At 43.7% G+C, this 22,496-nt stretch overlaps 1 protein-coding gene across 1 annotated transcript in view; it reads right to left on the bottom strand.

Annotated features, from left to right (window-relative positions):
• The window catches only part of kif18a (kinesin family member 18A), a 162,416-nt gene that overhangs the window by 32,877 nt on the left and 107,043 nt on the right, over nucleotides 1–22,496 (bottom strand). Inside the window, exon 14 of the mRNA XM_084308238.1 lies at nucleotides 15,853–15,900. Coding sequence (XP_084164364.1) covers nucleotides 15,853–15,900 — 48 coding nt within the window. The remainder of the gene's footprint in view (nucleotides 1–15,852; nucleotides 15,901–22,496) is intronic.

Below are 22,496 nucleotides of genomic sequence, written 5' to 3'. Positions count from 1 at the left end.
GTGCAGAACATGTTCCGTCTTACCTGTGAGGAACCAGAGGTGAGGAGGAAGGGTCTAGGACTGTCAACTCAGAGTTCCTTTAAGGCCAGTGGTGAGGTGGGTAGTGACAGTGGGAGCATATCTCGTGAAGAGGTATCTGCTGTACTCCACACACATCGCTGTTGGGAGGATGGCGCAGCTATGAGAGCAGTCTCTCACGTGCAGCAGTTAGAGAGGTTGGTGTCCATGGGACAGAGCCCATTGCCTGTTCTCACTCACGAGGAATTGTACAACAGACAGTGCCAGGACCCTGTTACTGGTAGAGTCAAATTCTTTGTAGATAGAGGCCGCCGCCCATCTCGAAGAGAGAGAGTTCATGAGTCGAAAGAAACAAACCGCACATTGAGACAGTGGGGAAAACTCACAACAAAATTGGGAGTGTTGTACCGTGTTTCAAAACACGTTGTGAGTGGGAAGAAGGTCTTTCAATATGTTGTACCGAGCGCTCTGAGAGGACAGGTGCTAAAAGGGGTACATGACGAGGCTGGGCACCAGGGCCAGCAGCGCACATTGTGGCTCACTAGACAACGTTTCTATTGGGACTCCATGGAAAAGGATGTCAAAGAATATGTGAGTCATTGTAAGAGATGTGTACTGAGCAAAGCGCCTGAGCCGGAGGCGAGGGCCCCGCTGGTATCTATAGTCACCACCACTGGAGTTGGTGTGTATTGACTTTTGGTCGGCTGAGGATGCCAATAATAAGTCCATTGATGTGCTTGTTATAACTGACCATTTTACCAAACTAGCGTGTGCTTATCCGTGTCCCAATCAGTCTGCAAAGACGGTGGCCAGAGTGCTCTGGAATAATTTCTTTTCTGTTTATGGCTTTGCAGCCTGCATTCATAGCGACAGAGGAGCTAATTTTGAGAGCGCACTCATAGCAGAAATGCTTCAGATGGCAGGGGTTGAAAAGTCCCATACCACGCCATACCATCCTATGGGGAATGGACAGGTAGAACGTCTAAACCGCACTTTAGGTAGTATGATACGTGCCTTGCCACCTCGTTCCAAGGTGAAATGGCCTCAGATGTTGAACACTCTGACGTTTGCTTATAATTGCACAGTGCATGAGACCACAGGGGTCCCACCCTTCTTTTTGATGTTTGGTCGCACTCCAAGATTGCCTGTCGATGTCATGTTTCAGAGTGTCCTTTTGGATGGAGATACGGTAGATGTGGATAAGTATGTCCAGTCACTGGGAAAGGATCTAAGGGAAGCAATGGCGCTGGCTCAAAAGCATACTGAGAAGCAACAGACCAGGCAGGCTGAGGTGTATAACAGACAGTTGAAGGGACATGCAGTAGAGAAGGGGGATCGGGTCTTACTGGCAAATAAGGGGGAGCGAGGCAAGAGAAAGCTAGCTGACCGCTGGGAGAGTGCCGTCTATACTGTAGTGTGTAAAAACAGTGGGCTGAACATATACAGTATCCGTCATCCTGTCACAGGGAGGATTAAGACTGTTCATAGGAACTTGATTATGCCCGTCAATTTCCTGCCTCTGCCGTCATGGGATGAGCCAGAGATTGAGGCGTCTATTCCTGGCACTGTTCCGAGTGAGGAAATGACAGATGATTCTGTTGAGGATGAGCTGAGGACTGCCCGGTGGGTTGCTCATCTTCCTGAGTCCAGTGTGGAGGGGGTAGTAGATATCATGACAGGGATGGGTGTATCAGAGTCAGCAGAGGAGCAGGTGGGGAGCATGAGTAGTGATCAACATCATAATATTGCACTTGAGTCACATAGTGGTGAGGAGCAGGAGTGTAAACTGAAGAAACCACGCCACTTTTGGGAGGAGGGACCAGATGCAGATGTTGAATCAGAGGAGTCATACTCTGTAATTGTTTATCAGGATAGTGATCAGTCGTCAGACACGACAACTGTGGAATCATTTACTGGAGACATGATTGCTTCGGAGGAGGCCCCTTGTACTGCATCCTTATTGGTACCAGTGAGTGAACCTGAATCGGCCATTGTCGATGTCACACCAAGTGTAGTTGAGCCACCTCAAGGGGTTTACACTAGGCGGGGGAGACTAATCAGGCCAGTTAACAGGCTCATTCAGACGATGGCAGTACAAGTCAGGGCTCTGCTGTCATCCTAGAAGATGATACAATTTTTTTTGTTTTCTTTTGAGTAATTATTTTTATTACTGGAATTTTTTTTTCTTTTCTTTCATTGATTTTGCTGTTTGATTTTCTTTGAGTCATACTGGTAGTTACGGTTGTCTATTGCACTAGACATGATTTGGTAATTTTGGTGTATTCCGTGGTATAAATATGTACATGGCATGTTTTTTTGCCTGTGGTTGGATAAGGGATTAGCTACCCTTTATTTTTCCTGATCCTTTATCTGATAGCTTTTGAGCTGGTCGACCTGTTTTCTAGGTCTGGAATGAAGGGAATACATTGAGTTACAAGTGACACGTTGACTTGCGGTAATTTTTTATTTTATTTTCTGTTTCTTTGGTTTATACTTACGCTGTTGAGCTGATTGAAGGGAACACTGTCCATGATCTGGCATAAGTCAGTGGGGGAGTATGTAGCAGAGTGAAGTGGTTATGCTAGTATCATGGACAGAAACTGGTATCTTTTATCTTAAATATGTGTTTCAAAACAGAAACACTCTTATTTTGAAGGAACAAAAGTGGATCAACGTGGACCAACTTGCACCGAGTCCATTCTAGGTTTTGGAGGGGTGTCTGGTTTACCACTGTATATTAATTCCCTCACATTGAGTTACCAATTCCACAAACGAAATACCGTTTGGGTCCTTTATAATGGGTTTAGAGAAGATAAGATATCTTTCCATTGAACAATTGGTGTATTGTAAATACTTTCAACTAAAGTACACAATGGTTTGGCCGGTTTGTCGACGAGAGACACGCCGGTGGGAGGTGCTCGCTCTCTTTGTGTATGTGCAGCATGAGAGCCAGAGGTATGAGCGTTCGTTTACTTAATATGGGATTTAAATGCTTTGTATAACTTGTTTAGCTATTGAAATACCTTGTTGTGCAATGACATTAATTCGCCTGTGTAAAACAGCAACAGTACGTTCGTGTACTAAACTCGGCATTCTGTTTGACAATATCAGGTGGAGTGCACGCTGATAATGGCCAATAACGCCGTCGTGTCTTGTATGCGTGCTGTTGTGATTAACAGGTATGAACCGCTGTTTTTGTATTTATTTTGGTTTAACTAATGTTTACACACTGTCTTTTATTTCATGTTGTTTCATATGTGGTTACTGAAGCTAGCTTGCACGGAGCAAATGTATATAATGGTTGTAACTGTAGCCGGCGCGCTGTTCTAAATGTGCGCGTGCGGCGCTCTTTGTGTATGTGCAGCATAAGAGCCAGAGGTGGAGTGCACGCTGATAATGGCCAATAACGCCGTCGTGTCTTGTGTGCGTGCTGTTGTGATTAACAGGCAATAAACATCACCAACTGGGTACCATTGTCTGAGTGTCTACGTCCACCTCACACCAGACACAACGCAGAATTCATCACGCTACACTAACGTGAATGGAATATGCCAGTATAATAGTATAGCATTGTGGCAAACGCTAAGCTAACGGCTAACGCTGGTTAGCTTAGCCTGTTCAGCAGCTAACATTATCCCATCGCTGGTGGCAATTATATTGCATGTCATTGATCTACTGGTCGACCACGGCCGACTGGTTGGGCACCACTGGTCTAATAGAAATAAATGCATTTGAACATTGTCCAGTTGTTGCTGTGTGTTTTTATCTGCCCAAAATTCAAGCATGCATGAAGCATGACAGTAACGACGCTGTGTGTGTCAGCACGTTGATACAGAAGCCTCCCGTGTTTTGGTACAAGCTTGTATACCATGCCCCCCGCTCCCACCGGCGCGCACTCGAAACCACCTATTTCAAGCGTCCCAGGTTCACCGCCCCCGGGGACGAATCAGCGGGGGGCGGGGACGGGGGTGAACGTTCCCACTCAGACAGACACACCCCTTTTGGGCGCGACCCGGCGCTGATTCGGCCCCGAGTAGTGAGTGAGAAAGGCCCCTAACGGTTCAAACTTAACTGGAGCACGTTGCAGAACAGCATGAGGCCAACTCACTGGATGCAGTGAGTCACAGAGGCTGCATCACTAACTCACTGGATGCAGTGAGAGTCACAGAGGCTGCATCACGAACTCACTGGATGCAGTGAGAGTCACAGAGGCTGTATCACTAACTCACTGGATGCAGTGAGAGTCACAGAGGCTGCATCACTAACTCACTGGATGCAGTGAGAGTCACAGAGGCTGCATCACTAACTCACTGGATGCAGTGAGAGTCACAGAGGCTGCATCACTAACTCACTGGATGCAGTGAGAGTCACAGAGGCTGCATCACTAACTCACTGGATGCAGTGAGAGTCACAGAGGCTGCATCACTAACTCACTGGATGCAGTGAGAGTCACAGAGGCTGCATCACTAACTGGCACGGCAGCCCTGTGATGCCGCTACATGTACACTCTGCATGGGGAAAGAGACGTACGGGTATCTCCCTCCACTGTGAAGTGATGATACATAAATATAAAATCGTGTCCACCGTGGTCTCGTTTAACTGCCCTTTTATTTTAAAATCGTTGTTTGCGAGGAACGAAATTGTAAAAACGCTTTGGATAAAAGCAGCCATTTACCATTCTATTTACCGTTTGCATTTTATTCTCTGGAGTGGATATTGTAGATAGATTTTCTACAATGTGATGGCAATATCCACTGCAAAAGAATGAAATACAAATAGAAGAGGCTGCGAAGGGAGAGAAACACAGAGGCTTAGCGGACCTGTGCATTAACCTGAATAGCAGAAGCAGATCTAGCAGATGAGCCGCGGACAGGATGGCAGGAGAGTGTGATAGATGGAACTCTCTGTGACGGAGGAGCTGGCTCCCAGGAAAAAAAATGTCAGAGAGTTCCTTCAATCACATATTTTTGGCTTGTAGGGGATTAATACATGCATGAGGTGCTATTTCTGGTGCTGGCTGCACTGAATTAGGGTCGCCTGGTTGCTGCTGCCTGTTTTTCTTTTTTCTTTTTATAGCGTCGTTTTTTCTCCTGCCTGGTAGGGTAGGGGGAGTTTACGTCTGCTGACGTCTCTCTCTGCCCCGCTATGGATTAGCATTTTCATGAATGAAGCGGAAGCTCGGGCTGGGATGCCGGATCGACTCAGAACAACAAATAGAGCAGAGAGAGAGGGGGGGGGGGGGGAGAGAAGGATACATAGAGGGATAGAAAAGCTTGAGCAGAAGGAAAACTGAGAAACGATGGGGGGAAAAGGAGACATATCAAGGATCTGAAGAAAAGAGTGACGGAGAGCGAGTCAGGGGGATGGGAAGGAGATGGAAGTGAGTCAGACAGAGATAGCAAGAAAAGAAAAAAGAAAAAAAGAAAAAACACACAAGCGAGAGAGAGAGGGGGGGGGGGGGGGGAGAACTGGACTCAATTGAAAATCGAAGCGAGAGCACAGCGGTAGATGTAGGTATATACTATATCACCGTGTTTTCTAATAGTGTTGTTTAATTGGAACAATTCGGTATTATCATAATCATCATCCACTCAACAAAGAGTTAACTCTCTCTCTCTCTCAAAACCATGGTCCTCTCCAAGAAATCTCTAATTCGATTGGCTGAGGAAGCTGCAGGGTGGAGCCAGTCCACATTGTGTGCATCAGTGTGAAGCAGACGCAGCTGAGCGCAGGGTCTGGTGGAAACGACTGGGAGACCAACAGCGTTTCACATCACAGTCAGTGTGGTCGTTTCACATGATGTACATAATATATCTTACACTTCATTAAAAAAGGACAATAACGGTGTTACTACATGACGTTTTTCATATTGTCAACATAGTTTACATAAACCTCAACCATTTCCCCCAAAATTGCTTTATTTGGTAAATGGTGCTTTTATCCAAAGCGCTTTACAATTTGTTCCTCACATTTAACCCATTCACTCACACATTCACATACCGACAGCAGAGGCAATTAGGGGTTAAGTGTCTTGCTCAAGGACACGTCGACGTGCTGCCTGGGAATCGAACCAGGAACCACCGTATTACCAGACGACTGACTATCCACCCCGAGCCTTAAGAGGCTTGTTAATGAGAAAAAAGGCGGCATTCAGGAAGGATGACATGGAGAGGCACAAGCAGGTGCAACGGAAATTAAAGTCTGAAGCAGGCCAAGGAGGACTATAAGAGGAAGGTGGAGAGGAAGCTGCAGCACAACAACACCAGAGAGGTGTGGAGGGGAATGAAAACTGCCAGGCAGAGGGTGATGTGGACAAGGCCAACGAGTTTAACCAATTCTACACGGCAGCCAGGGCTCGCTCTGCCCCTGTTGACCAGGCCACACCAACCCCCCTACCACCTCTCCAGCTGCAGCTCCTCCCCCTGCACCATCTCCTCCTCACTGCTGCAACCACAACTCTGCAGTTCCGCCCCCTGGCCCCACCCCCTGTCACCTAGCCCCCCCCCCCCCCCCCCCCTGTCATCTGCCTCCCGCCCTGTGTCACCCAGCCCCCCCCCCCCTTGTCCCTCACAGTAGATGAGGTGAGGGCGGTACTAAGGAAACTGCGTCCAGGAAAGGCGGCTGGCCCGGATGGCGCGTGTTCGAGGCTGCTGAAGCTCTGTGCAGACCAACTGGCTGAGCCGCTCCAGAAACTCTTCAATATGAGCCTGCGGGACGTGAGGGTGCCGGTCCTGTGGAAAACATCATGTCTTGTGCCGGTACCCAAAGCTGGGCGCCCGGCCGAGCTCAACGACTACAGACCGGTGGCCCTTACTTCACACATCATGAAGACACTGGAGAGGCTGCTTCTACACCATCTGAGGCCACAGACTGAACACGCCCTTGACCGCCTGCAGTTTGGGTATCGGGAGAGCATCGGGGTGGACGACGCGGTCCTCTACATGCTCCACCGGGCCTACTCCTACCTGGAGGAGCCGGGGAGTTATGTTAGGATTATGTTTTTAGATTTTTCGAGCGCTTTTAATACTATTCAACCTCCCATACTTGAAGACAAGCTCACGATCACTTCCTGGATCACGGATTACCTGACAGACCGACCACAGTTTGTCAGAATGGGCAACTTTGTCTCGGAGACAGTAGTCAGCAGCACTGGGGCTCCACAGGGGACTGTTCTCGCTCCGTTCCTGTTCACCCTCTACACGGCAGACTTCACTTACAAAAATACTCGGACGACACAGCGATTGTGGCGTGTTTGAGGAAGGGACAGGAGGGAGAATACAGGGACGAGGTGCGAGCCTTCAGTGACTGGAGCGAACGGAGCGGCCTTCTCCTGAAAGCAACAAAGACCAAGGAGATGATACTGGACTTCCGCAGGTCGAAACCACCTCTGCAACCAGTCAGCATACGGGGAAGCAACATTGCGATGGTGCAGACATACAAATATTTAGGTGTGCACCTAGACGATAAGCTGGCCTGGGCTGCAAACGCGGAAGCGCTCTACAAGAAAGGACAGAGCCGGCTGTTCTTCCTTAGGAGGCTCAGGTCTTTTAATGTGTGGGGAAATGTTGTTCATGTTCCATCAGGCAGTGGTGGCAAGTGTGCTCCTCTATGCCGCTGTCTGCTGGGGTGGTAATACCACGGCCAGGGATACCAGGCGGCTGGATAAGCTGGTGAAAAAGGCTGGCTCAGTGGTGGAGAGGAGACTGGACCCACTGAGGACCGTGGTGGAGAGCCGCACGCAGAGCAAGCTGCTGGCCATTATGGACAATACCAACCACCCTCTCCACCACACCCTGGTGGGGCAGAGCAGCAGTTGCAGCGGACGGCTAATCTCCCTGCACTCACGGACTGAGCGGCATAGGAGGTCCTTTATCCCCACTGCCATCAGACTGTACGACAGCGTAATATAGTGCGGGGGACCTTGACCTCTGACCCACACACCTGTTTTTACACCCGTTTTTATACACGGTTTTTCATACACCTGTATTTTACACTGCTTTTATCTCATCACGCTCTTATTGATATTGATAGATATGATTTAATTGAATTTTATCATGTGCTTATTTTTTATTCATGATGCAGACATAACGTGAAACAACTGAATGAGAACTGTCAATGTCTATATACTGTGTGAGCTGCGAGATACCCTGAATTAAGTATCTATCTATCTATCTATCTATCTATCTATCTATCTATCTATCTATCTATCCACTGTCACCCCGGTGATGAAAATATATTTTTGAGATATTGTGTTCGTTTACACTTTGTCCATATTGAATAAACTTTACAGAATGTACCTGAAACTGTCTGCTTCACTAAAAGCCCTCTTCAAGTAAAATTTCAAGTTTGAAATGCAGCACAACTATTTTTCCAAGCGGAAAATTCAGCTCAACAGCTTCCTTGGCTCTGTGGTGAGTGACAGCTCGGAGGGCAGAACCAAAGTGTAATGGAGGTGAACGATTGGCTGAAGGTTACACCTCAGACATGTGTGAATTTGTAAACTGGAATTTGTGCTGGAAAGAAGCAGTACGAAGGTAAAATATAAATCATGCGTTAGGCTTGTGGTAGTTATACACTAATACGAAAAAGTTAATGCATTTTCATAAGCTCCCGAGTTCGCTCAGACCCCGTCCAGAAATCCAACCACGGGACATGGTAAGTAGAGGTGATTTTATATCAATGCGCAAATTTGAATGGCTTCTATTAAGAGTAATACTGTTAATACTGTGCATTGCCCCACTGTCGGCCTAGGGTACACTCCGATACATGTGGAGTCAGCCAGCCACTTCTTTTCACCTGACAGCAAGGAGTCTCACTGGGGGAATGTAACGCATGCGGAGGTTCACGCTAGGGCTGAACGATTAATCGATTTTAAATCGAAATCGCGATTTGGAATGATGCAATTAGAATTTTTTCTTCTTTAATTTAACCAGGAAGTGCCATTGAGATACAAGATCGGTTTGGGAGAGGGAGGTAAGGGGTTTTAGATTGTGTGTTGTGAAGTTTAGACTTCAGAGAGGGAGAGTAAAGTACAGAAGAAAAGGTACCGTTGGGTACCGGTATCGATTCCCAGGTAAAAAGAAACATTTTCAGGCTCTGTGTCCCGAAAAAACCCACCGCGTAGGCCAGATGCAAGCCGCATTTTACAATAAACCTCTGTGGGGCTGCTTAAAAATAATTATAATCGCAAATTTAATCACAATCGCAATATGTCAGAAAAATCGCAATTAGATTATTTCCCAAAATCGTGCAGCCCTAGTTCACGCTATTTCCCCCCGATCCCCTCCCTGCTGAACAGGCGCCCCGACCGACCAGTAGGAACCGCAGTGTGTCAGTGGACACACACATACCCCGCCGGCTTCCCACCCGCTAACACTGCCAATTGTGATAGTAGGGACGACTGACCAAGCCGGAGGTACCGCTGACAGCTGGATTCGAACCCAGAGTCTCTGCGGTGGTAGACGAGTGCATTCTCCACTGCGCTACCCAGCCGCTCCATCCCTAGATATTTTCGAAGCTCCGTCTGTGTGAAAACGACACTATAGTATATCGAAGACAGAACAGGCGGGTTAACACGATGGAGGCAAAACTTTATACAAACATTGTACTGTCAACATTGTGCTCATACGCTGAAAGAAAAACTAAAAATCTTTCTGTACAGTTTCCTTCCTTTGAGTTGCGCCCCCCCCCCCCCCCTCCTCTGAATGGAAAATTTCCCACAATGTGTTTCAATTAAATGTAGACCACCTGTTCTGCAGAAAATACAATTACTGCCAATTTTAACAGCCATATATCACACGTTTCCTCACTAGCATTTCCCTAAAGGACCCAAGTAAGCTTCCCCCGCCCTAAAAGGTGGCCGTTCACTTCATTTCATTACTTAACTTGAACCCTGCACAGGATGTCTGCAACTCTGCACAACAGTAAATCAGGTTCTGTTTCATATCTGAATAGTCTATCTATTTTCTATTGCCAGTTCAAACTAACACAAGTAGTTTATTCTACGGTTATACTCTGTGTTGAAGTCAACATCCCAATAGTTTCATAAATATGAGAGGATCTACTTGTCGTTAATGTGCTATCCTTTCATGTTGCATATGTGGACATGAATGTCGTTTACATTTACCTTAGTCATTTAGCGGACATCTTTTATCCAAAGCGACTTACAAATTATGTATCAACAAGTGAGCAGGAGGGGTTCACCTCTGAGGGTCAGTGGTATTGTTCATCAAGCAGTGCTTCACTTTGAGTGCTTCACTTTGATTGCATAGTAGTATAGACATAGTAGGTAGTAGTATAGGCCTAGTACATAGGAGCTTAGTAGATAGTAGTATAGACATAGTAGGTGGTAGTATAGGCATAATACATAGCTTAGTAGATAGTAGTAGACATAGTAGCATAGTAGGTAGTAGTATAGGCATAGTACATAGCTTAGTAGATAGTAGTAGACATATTAGCATAGTAGGTAGTAGTATAGGCATAGTACATAGCTTAGTAGATAGTAGTATAGACATAGTAGCATAGTAGGTAGTAGTATAGGCATAGTACATAGCTTAGTAGATAGTAGTATAGACATAGTAGCATAGTAGGTAGTAGTATAGGCATAGTACATAGCTTAGTAGATAGTAGTAGACATAGTAACATAGTAGTATAGGCATAGTACATAGTAGATAGTAGCATAGACATAGTAGGTAGTAGTATATACATAGTAGGTAGTAGTATAGGCATAGTGCATAGCTTAGTAGATAGTAGTATAGACATAGTAGGTAGTAGTATAGGCATAGTACATAGCTTAGTACAGGGAGGGGCAACTGGCGGCCCGCGGGCCGCATGCGGCCCTCACCGACGTTCCATGCGGCCCCAGGCCAATATAAAAAAAAAAAAAAAAAAAAAAAAAAAAAAATTATAATATTTTTTTATTTTTTTGTATTGTATTCGACTAAGAAGAGTTGGCAGTCAACTATGACTCCTTTCGATCGATTAGTCGACTATTTGACTAATAGGGGTCAGCCCTAGTGTGCACATATTCAACGCTGTTGAAAGTGCCGTGCAGCAATATGGGGGTTTTGATAAACTGTCGGCTGTTGTTACCGATGGATTCGCCGGGCTTCTAAGGCAGAGTGGCGTTGAGTGTCCAATGCTGCACTGCATTATACATCAGGTAAGTTCGCTAACATAATTTCCATCTATTGTGCGTCACTATAATGACCAATGCGAGTCGAGTGTAGTCAAATTATATGCGAGAGTCGTTAAATCGTTTTTCTTTTTTTTTATCTGATATAGGAGGCTCTCTGTGCCAAGAAGCTTGAATACAGCCATGTTATGGATTTGGTTACCAAGGTTACCAATCTAATTCGTGGAGGCAACAGGTCACTAAACCATAGAAAGTTTGTCTCCTTTTTGGAAGAGATGGACACTGATTATGGCGACTTGCAGCTACACACAGAAATCCGATGGCTGAGCCGTCGGAAAGTACAGGAGCGACATTGAAACACTGCAAATGCAATTCAATGATCGGTTTGAAGATTTCAACGGCATGCAGTCACGGATAGCGCTGTTTGCCGGCCCCCTCACCGCTACGGTGTCAGAGCAGCCCCCACCATTGCAGCTTGAACTGTGCGAGCTACAGTCAGATCCTTTTTTTCAAGCAAAGAGAAATGAGAGGGGAATTTCGTTTTGGAAACTGCTACCTGAGCCCCGCTTCCCACTCCTCAGGGACTTTGCCCTCTCTATGGCCAGTATGTTTGGGAGCACATACATACGTGAGAGCAATTTCTCAAACATGAAGCACATCAAGTCAAAGGAGAGAAACAGGCTGTCGGATGAAACATTATTTCATCTGATACAGATTGCATGCACAAACATTGAAGTTGACATTCCTGCTATTGTGCGCCAAATGGAGAGACCACAAGTGTCTCATTAAAGACAGGGGGGGAGGAGATGATGAAGGGGTGTAGAGGGGGGAAGGAGATGATGAAGATGTGTAGAGAGGGGGGGGGGGAGATGATGAAGAGGTGTAGAGAGGGGGGGGGGGATGATGGAGAGGTGTAGAGAGGGGACCATTATTATTATTATTATTATAACCATTATTGACCCACTGTGGGGCGAGGGTGAATGTCATGCCAGTTTGATTAAGGGTCAATGGGAGGCATGTAGTATTGCACTTTACTTTACTTGCACTTTACTTGTTTACTTTTGTAGTGTTCAGATAACACTAATAACACAAACACAAAGCAGCATTCCTGCTGCATTTCACTACAACAGTAAATCAAAAGTGCAATAATAAATGATTTTGTTAAATGTATAAACTTGTATCCTGCTACTAAACAAAACATTCCTGAGTGCTTCATATCCATAACATGCATTTCAGTGTTATAATGTTTTGTTTAGTAGCAGGATAAAAGTTTATACATTTAACAAAATCATTTATTATTGCACTTTTGATTTACTGTTGTAGTGAAATGCAGCAGGAATGCTGCTTTGTGTTTGTTGAGCAGTGGGCTTTAAGTTCATACATTTATTTTATTAGAAGATATACAAAGATAATTGATCATTTTTGTATATATTTGGGGTTACAGCAATACTTTTAAATTCAGCTGTTTATAAATTCATAAAGTTGAAATTGCATTACTAAATGCATTTGAAATGGAATAAAAACAAAGTTACAACAGATTATAATTGTTTATATACCTTATTTATCACATCTGTGACTATTATGGGCTATTTGAGTGATGGGGTACTACTGGCGGGACTGCCGATAAACAATGCAGCCCCCCAGATTGATTGTGGACATTTTGTGGCCCTCACCATATACAAAGTTGCCCACCCCTGGCTTAGTAGATAGTATAGACATAGTAGGTAGTAGTATATGCATAGTAGATACTATAGACATAGTAGGTAGTAGTATAGGCATAGTACATAGGAGCTTAGTAGATAGTAGTATAAACATAGTAGGTAGTAGTATAGGCATAATACATAGTAGAATAGACATAGTACATTGTAGTAAAGACGGTAAGATTCAATATATTTATTAGTTTATATGTACAGTTAAACAGACACAAGTTACATCGTACAATGGAAATCTTACTTTGCTAGTCCCCCTTCACACAGAATCACAAAATATAGACTTAAACTAGAATTAAAAATATTAAGAAAAACATTGCTAAAATAAAGAATAAATAAAAGTAGAAAAATAAGGAGTAACAGTATTGCACATTCCATTCCCAGTGTAGTGGTAGAAGGATATAAATGAAAAAAAAAAGTCTTTTTAAATTGAGATATTGATGGGTGTGTTTTTAGTCGACAATGGAAGATTGGGCGAGTTTCCGATGTCCTGACTGTGGTGGGAGGTTTATTCCACCAGCGTGAAGCCAAGACAGAGAATAGCCTGCCTTGAGAGGAGTTGGTCTCAGGCGGCCAGAACACGCAGAGCGTAGGGGTCTTGAGGGTTGTGTAGTTAGAGGCTGCTGACCGGAGGTAGGAGGGAGCCGTTCCCCTTGTTACACGGAATGCCAGGTCAAGAACCTTGAAGTGGATTTGTGCGGCAATGGGAAGCCAGTGCTGCTCTCTGAGAAGTGGGGTGACGTGGGCCGACTTTGGTAGGTTGGAGATCAGGTGGGCCGCTGCGTTCTGTATGAGTTGAAGTGGCTTGGTAAGCTGGCTAGCAGTGCATTGCAGTAGTTAGAGGCGAGACATGACTGTTGATTGCAGGAGGAGTTGGGTGGCTTCTTTTGTCAGGAAGGGGCGGATCCTTCTGACGTTGCTCAGGAAGAATCCGCAGGTTCTGGTTGTTGCGGTGATGTGAGCAGAGAAGTTCAGCCGGTCGTCAAGAGCACCTAGGTTCTTGGTGCAGGGTTCCCACAGACATTGCAAAATGAAATTCAAGGACTTTTAAGTACTTTTCCAAGCACTATTTTTCATTTTCAATTAGTCACTCGAAGGATACAATTCACTTTTAAATGTTTTTTTTAAAGCATCTTCTTGGCCTGCTTGCCAGCTAGCGCAAGCTAGAGCATCACACGCAAATAAATGAGGAAAAGCAGTTAGAGCGCGCGAGACCGGGGTATTTAATTCCAAGCTTCATATTGTACAGTACTTTACCAATGTTAATGCCTAACAAATATATTTAATACCGTATTGATCCTGTATAAAAGAATCCCCCCTTTTTCAAGACTCATTTAAAAAAATCTAATCTTGTTTTTTTTAAAGAAAATAACTAGTCTGACCAGAATGTCAGCAATACCAACACATTGAATAAAACAAGTACATTCTTTTTTATTAAATGTTCTTGTTTATATAAAATGTTTATAGGTTTTTAATACATTTGAGTTATTTCAATAGAATACAATAGTCACCTATGTCTAAGATCATTTATATCTCAAAGTTAAAAATACCATACTGTAGGCTCTGCTACCCATACTGTACAACGTTGAGCTCATCATAACTACCTACCTCATACTAGTCTACCCAACTAACTCTGTATGATAGCATGTACAATAGTGCTGTATATACCGTATTTATACATTTATATTTACAGCATATATATATATCCATATCTGTCTGAATATACACCTGCATATAATCCTTCTATATACCTGTATATAACCCATATAACTCAGTATGAGAGTATATACAATAATGCTGTATATACCGTATATATATATATTTATTCTTACTGTGTATATATATATATTACTTGAGTAAAATCATGGAATTAATGTAAAATCAACACAAATAAAGTATATTTAGATTCAAAGACTATTTTAATAGCTTTCTTTGAATACAGTTTCTCTCCTGTGAAATACAAATGTTCAACAAAACATTGACTCAGCTAGACCTTTTTCTTATATCTGCGGCTCTAAGATTGAAGATTTTTCACTCCATAGATTAATCTAGATTAATTTATTTTAATGCTTTAAATCATTTAAATTAATCTCCAAAGTTAAAGCATTCATTTTGACAGCCCTAATATATATATATATATATATATATATATATATATATATATATATATATATATATATATATATCTGTAAATACTATATCTATATCTGTACATACATGCATACATACATACATACATCCCTTACGCTGCCGGCCAGTATGACTACTACATTATTGTTTTTATACCTGTATCACTGTACATATTAATATTACAACTCTGTACATACATCGGATTCGCTCATAAAATACATTAGATTACTACACTCAGTAGTACTAATCTATATATTTTATACCCATTTTAATCACCTGTACATTGTATATTACTATTGCACTTTACTGTTACATTTACACTCTGGTGGGATGCCAGACTTCTTTTAGTTGTACTGTACTTGTGCTGTATAATGACAATACATTAGAATCGAATCGAATCTATATTTCAATTAGACCATTGACCACACCATGATCTTAAAATGTGAATTGGTCAAGTGTAATATGTGGCATGTGGTGTTCTCAATTGAATTTAAAGGGGCACTTCAAAAAAATTCTTTTTGCACATTTTGCTCACACACATCCAACAACTCTAAAACAGGTTTGCATACATTGATTTAGTTAGACAGTTATTGAGAGTAAATGAGTTTGCATATGGCCACCAGTGATGTCATCGGGAACATCGAATCCTTGTGTTGTGTTAATTACAGCTTAATGAAATGATAAGGTAGGCATTGATAAGACGAGGTATTGATATTTTTTCATCTACGTCATTTCATGGAGCTGTAATTAACACAGCACAAGGATTCAATGTCCCCGATGACATCAGTGGTGGCCACGTTCAAAACTCATTCACTCTCAATAACCGTCAAAGTAAATGAGGGACAGTGACGGAAGATGTACCTTTGGTTTGGAGGCGTAATGATACTCTTCTACCGCGCGCCTCTGCACCTAAGAATAAACAGTGGAGAAAGGGAAGCATTACAATTTCAGCCACACAGTTCCTCGGGTTTGAATTGGACGGCCTGAACAACAGGTTCTCATATTATAACCATATGGTCCTCTCGTGCATTGCCCTGCCACCCCCCCCCCCCCCCCCCCCCCCGCAGCTGGCCTGCAATGTGAACCTTGTGATGAACACTGCCACCCCCCCCCCCAAAGTTTTGTACAATAATGGAAAGAAATCTAAAGTAAAATCTAAACCAAAATGAAAACAATGAGATCAAAGCTTTAGTTAAATGTCAATGAATGGAAAAATCTATTAAGTAAATCACAATCATTTTCAATATGATCCATTCAGGCTCCTTCACTTTGATAACGGTATGCAGTGTTTCTCCGACGGTACATTTTATGCATAAATCAATGCATTCAGGAAGAACAACAGGAGGCGATACGTTTTTTTCTTTCACACGTGCCGCTCGGTGAACCAAAACCCTCACCGCCCGCGCTTCATCCCCCCCTATAACGCCTCCTGGCAGCGCACCACATGACTCTTTAAACACACACACACACACCAAAGAGAGGTGCGAGGGGGTCGAACCGGCGACCAAGTGGAAACCACTGGGGGTTACCGTTTAAAGCCCTTGCGACGCAGATCAACTCTCCATGAACACAAAATCAACAATGACAGCTGTTAGCACGCTGACAGAACTACCCATGGAGCTCCGTTACCATTATGTTTTTTTTTTTTTTGCTCGTGGGTTGTGAAGAGGTGGTGTCAAATTACGGTATCACTCAGCCGCAAGAGCAGAGAGAGAGAGAGAGAGACCAGGCCAAAAAGAAAAAAAGGTGCAAAACAGACGACACAAAGAAGCGAGCGAGCGAGCGGTGGTGAGGGGGGACAGGTGCAGAGTGCCCCGGCTGACACCATCAGGGTAATTGAGTATTGTCGGCCAGCTTTGTTTCTCGCTCCATTGTCTGCGGCGCCCCGCGTGTCATCAAAGAGGGCCGCGGCGCCCGCGGGTCACGCGGGGATGACATGTCGGGGTGTACGGTGCGCTCCCACCATCTCACAAGAAGAAACGCCCGGGCGGCGGCCGAACAATACCGTCCATTATTCATAAAGCGAGGATACGAGACAAATCTAATGTTAGAACGAAGGCTTGGTGTGTCCCCCCCCCCCACAGAGAAATCGCTGTGTCGAGTCTCGAGTGTGTGCGTGTGTGTGGACAGATTCACGTGCTCGCCTGAATGTGCCGAATTTACATGCTCACCTGATTCTTTGGAGAATACAATTGAATCGATATCAAATCGACCCCCGAAAGTGTCGAATTCATAACTAAACTATTTGTTTGATTGGAAGGCAATGTGCAAAACTATGTATTTCATTGTAGGCAGGGATGTCCGATATTATCGGCCTACCGATATTATCGGCCGATATTGGCATACAAATTTGATATCGGAAAATATCGGTATCGGTTTTCCCAAGAAAAAAGATATATTTTTTTACATTTATTTAACCTTTATTTACCCAGGCAAGCAAGTAAGAACAAATTAATTATTATTTTATTTATTGTCAAAGTATGCATAATGTTGTGTTAATTACATGACAAGAGATATGTAATGTTAATTACCTGAAATTATTCAGTTTTTTGGGGGGGGGAAACCCTGCATATATCGGTATCGGTTGGTATCGGAAATTAAGAGTTGGACAATATCGGTATCGGTAAAAAAGCCAATATCGAGCATCCCTAATTGTAGGGCATAGCCAAATGTGAGCAATTTACTGAGCTCTCAAGAATGTGACCTTCACATAATTGGAATATGCGGCCATATTGACAGGTGGGAAGGTTTAACGTCAGACTAGACAAGTTTCTCAGCCTTTGGGTTAGCAGTGGTATGGTAAATGGACACTTTTTATGTTTGTGAAGTGGAAGATTAAACAGATAGTTCAGATTTCTTTTTAATTATTATTTTTGTTAATTTCTTTCATTATTATTATATATTTTTTTTACTTTGTTCTCCATTTATAGAAATAGTTCTCTCCATTTCTTTCTCAGAACAACCCATGCCGTTCCTCATGCTAATGCTGAATTTCCCCAAGGGGATCGTTAAAGGAATATCTTATCTATTCTCTGGATATTTCGCCACAAACCAATGCAAAGTCAATGGGGTCAAGCTCCCCTTCTGTACGGGCTGACTGAGGCTCACTGAAATGTACTTTGCACTGGGGAGCACATCTCAGTGAGCCTCATTCAGCTTGTGCAGTAATGACTGGTGGGGGAAAAGGGCTGGGGGTCCAAAAACCTAAACTATCCCCCATAAGACAAAAAATGCGATTAAGAAAATAAGAACCAGTTTTCGTTGCAGAAAGTATCAAATGTTAACCTCTTAACTCATTCACGGCCAATCACATAATATTACGTGTTTGCTCGCCAGCGGTTGAGTGCCAAACACCTAATATTACATTTTTTGGTCCTTTGATCTTTTCCCTCTTATCCCAGTTCTCGAATATCACCAGGTGGCAGTATCGTCTGTGTCTGAACTGGAATTGCATTGGCGCGGATACACGTCTTCATTTTTTTTTGTAGGGGGCTCCTACCTCCTGCTTGAACAGAGATTCACTGCATCTTTCGCCCATCATGTAATATATTTGCCACCTTTCGAACGCCACCTCACTCGACCAATTCCATGACTCGGTTCTCGAGTTACATGACGATATGTCAGGCGAGTGTCTTTTTACAGGCCGTGCGTCAAATGACCACGTCTGACTGAATACTCTCAAGAACTGACCAATCACAGCTGATGGAGAAAATGATTGGTCAGCATTGTAGCCAATGAGTGTCCACTTCCAACGATACCCCACGTGGGGGGGGGGGATAGAGGAAGTAGGTGAAAGTTGACAAGCAAAAATTAGTTGTGACTGAATCGGAGGTGGATATCCATTTTGGATTTGTGTGCTTTTTTTTTGGTTTACTAAAACCGTTCTCAAACACTCAGTTTTGAACAGATTTTTTATAAAATGTGGACCTGTACTCCAGCTCATACCTCTATGCTGGAACTTAAAAACAGGAATATGGCAACCACTAAAGAGAAATGTGAGTGCACAAGTTCAAATTCAACTCAAGTTCAAACCTCTTTTACTCTATTTCATTTGCACTAAAAGTGATTATCCTTTTTTGCTTTAGAAACTTCAGAATGTTACCTTTCAAAAGAGACCAGGATCATGCATGTGCTATAAGTATAAAGCTAGGCTTTGCAAAAAAAGTATGCAGTCCTCAAGTTCAAGTAAAAGAAAATGGCCACTTTTTGGCCCACCTGTTAAGAGGCTGGACACTAATGTACACTGTAACTAATGTACAGTAAAACTTTATATATTTATTACTAAAAAGCGGTGAGGTGGACATATAGTCTAGTTAGATAGAGGGGGGTATCATGCACCCCCCGGAAATATACTTCTAACCAGACTTTCTAGATTGGAAAAAAGGTGAAAAAAATGATAGGCTATGTTAACAAGTTGTCAGAGTGTCCCATGTATAATTTATATGCAAATTAAGGATGCGATTATCAAAAAAATCTGTTTAATATATCTCAGACAATATTGCAGATAACTGAACAAATGAGATGTCTAGACCCATGTTTCGAGGGTCAAAGATCACAATAACACTATCCCTAGAGTGATCATATGTTTCTATGTAAGTAGCCTATGCAAATCTGTGTCGTCAATACAAAATAATCACATGTTTACCAATTAGTTGACTAGGAAAGCGGATACTATCATGCACCCCCTGGAAATATATTTGTTAACCAGTGTTTCTAGATTGGATTTTTTTTTTAGAAAATGATAGGCTATGTTAAAAATCGGTCAGTGTCCCAATTTATATGCAAATTAATGATGCCATCATCAAAAAATGTATGTCGCTATTTCAGCCAATATTGCAAATAACTGAACAAGTAGGTTGTCTAGACCCATATCGTGAGGGTCAAAAATCATAATAAAACTATTCCCAGAATGATCACCTGTAACTGAGGGGTACAATTCCCTGACTGTATTGAGAGTATGGTATCATTAAACCACTACTGAGTTATGTACTTTAATTACTGGCCATACAGTACACAGGTATATGTGATGAACACCCACACAATAACACGGCTTAACAAAGAAAGTCCTGTTTGGAATATTTATTAGAAGAGCAGCAATATTAGATTACAGTATTGAGAATTAGGGTCGCGCTTGTATGGCGAAGAATGTGCATGAATAGGTCAAGAGCGTAAGTCCATGAGCATATTACGATGGGGATGATTAATACCACCTGTAGCATAAGAATTATATAAGGCACACTCGTAGGTCAGCTGGAGATACTAGGGGGGTTCCCTCCGGTTGTAAGCCAGCAGGGGAGAGGAATTGTCGGGAGCAAAAGTCTGGATCAATGAGGAATAAAGAGACTCCAGGTACAGGAGACGGTGCAATAATTTCTTGGTCCTTAGACAAAGCAACAGCTATACTCCGGTATGCACTGCAGCATGGATGAAAGCTAGCCAGCCTCTGAGTCCTAAAGGCGGGCTCGACGGGGCTCCTCACAGGGTAGATCCCACACGGTAGTGGGGGTAGACTGTTCTCTGCTCCAGCAACCACAGGACCAAAGCAATATAATCCAGCCGAAAAGGGCTCTGCATTCGTCGGTGTAGGTTATCCAGTGTACATATCCACACGGTTCTCGTCTAGGGCTCCTCGGATGGCGGCACAAGGTTAGGCCGCCCAGCCTGGATAAGCGCACTAGCTCGGTACGATGAAACGGTGGTAATGCTGGTCACTGTAGAACGGTAGCCGCACGATACACTATACATAATAGACTATTACTTTATAATAGAATAAGTCGAACTCGACGATACAGCGTTAAACTCTGACACTTTAGCTATCAATTCGCACGCGGTCTCAAGGCTCTATTTTAGGGCAAAACGGGCCCACTTCACAGCACGTTGTATCGTGGTGAAGGCTTCAACTTGTTGGGGTAACTAACTGCTGTATCCACCTGCAACGTATTTATACGTAGGATGAATAATCTAGTGGCAACCTCATTTCTGTCTCGTATTACTGCGCAAACCTGGGCATGTTGAGACATGTCTTAGCGGTGACTTTGAACTAGACATTGGGGGTATGGCCGTGGCGCCTAGGGGGTCGCTGTCCAATAGGAGAACGAATATTATGGTCTGGCCTGTACCTAGGTAAAGGGATATTCCGTGTATATGTACAAAGAATATACAAGGGATATCAGACGATATACAAATACTATACAATATATCTCAAGTAATAAATATATATATTCGGTTTAATCTGACCCTTTGTAACATCACCTGTTTGTGGTGAGCTAGTATGCCAATTAGTGGCAGCTTTACAAAGAATAAAGCATTTTTTACCAATAAAGACACATCATATTATAGATGACTGAACAAAAAAAGATGTGGACTCATGTTTTGAGGGTTAAAGATAGTAATTTCTAGTACAATTTCTGAAGTGGTCACATATATCTCTGGCATGCTTATATACAAGAGTGCTGCTTTCAATGCCATTTCTTACGTAGGTCTACACATATGTAATAAGGTAAATACATCCTCTGTTCAGCATCTTTGCCAATGACAACTCTATTTCCCTGGGTAAATTCAACCACCAAACAAACAAGGCAAGAAGTTACCTCAGCTACACACAAATGTGGATGTCAGTTTTTGCATGGAACCAGTAACAGGCGTGTGTGTGTGTGGTGGGGGTACATGTGTGCGTGCATGCACAGATTGATGTACCCTCTTGCTGTGAGTGCATGTATGTAGACTGAGTATGTTCTTGTGTGCATGCTCTCCAACCAACCAACCTACCTCTCTTCCTGCTCTCCAACCAACCAACCTACCTCTCTTCCTGCTCTCCAACCAACCAACCTACCTCTCCTCCTGCTCTCCAACCAACCAACCTACCTCTCTTCCTGCCCTGGGGGGGGGGGGGGGGGGGGGGGGGCACTCTCTCAGTGACGGAACACAGTGTGAGAAGAGCATTTATGCGGGTGAACACCAGAAAGGCAGCTGGCCCAGATGGGATAACAGGACATATACTTAAGTCCTGTGCTAACCAGCTAGCCCCAGTGTTCACCACCATATTTAATCTATCCCTGGCTGAGTCTGTGGTCCCTGCCTTCTTCAAGGTGTCCACTATAATAGCGGTAGCAAAGAAATCCTACCCAACAGGTCTTAATGACTACAGACTGGTGGCACTCACCTCTGTGGTCATGAAATGTTTTGAGAGGCTGGTTAAGGATTACATTTGTGCCTCCCTCCCCAGTGATATGGACCCTTCGCAATTTGCATACAGGCCAAACAGGTCCACTGACGATGCAGTCTCTCAAGTACTACACAGTACCCTCTCTCACCTAGACTGCCAGAAGGGGGGCTATGTGAGACTGTTGTTCATTGACTACAGCTCAGCGTTCAACACCATAGTCCCCACCAGACTGGTGGACAAGCTGATCGAGCTGGGTCTGAGCTCTGCTCTGAGCGCCTAGATACTGGACTTTCTGAGTGAAAGGCCCCAGGCGGTCAGGGTGGGGGGTCAGACCTCCAAC

The sequence above is a fragment of the Notolepis coatsorum genome, assembly GCF_963971535.1.
Source record: "Notolepis coatsorum genome assembly, chromosome: 2".
NCBI lineage: Eukaryota > Metazoa > Chordata > Actinopteri > Aulopiformes > Paralepididae > Notolepis > Notolepis coatsorum.
Note: the sequence above shows the minus strand (reverse complement) of the source record. Positions and strands in the feature narration are given on the sequence as shown.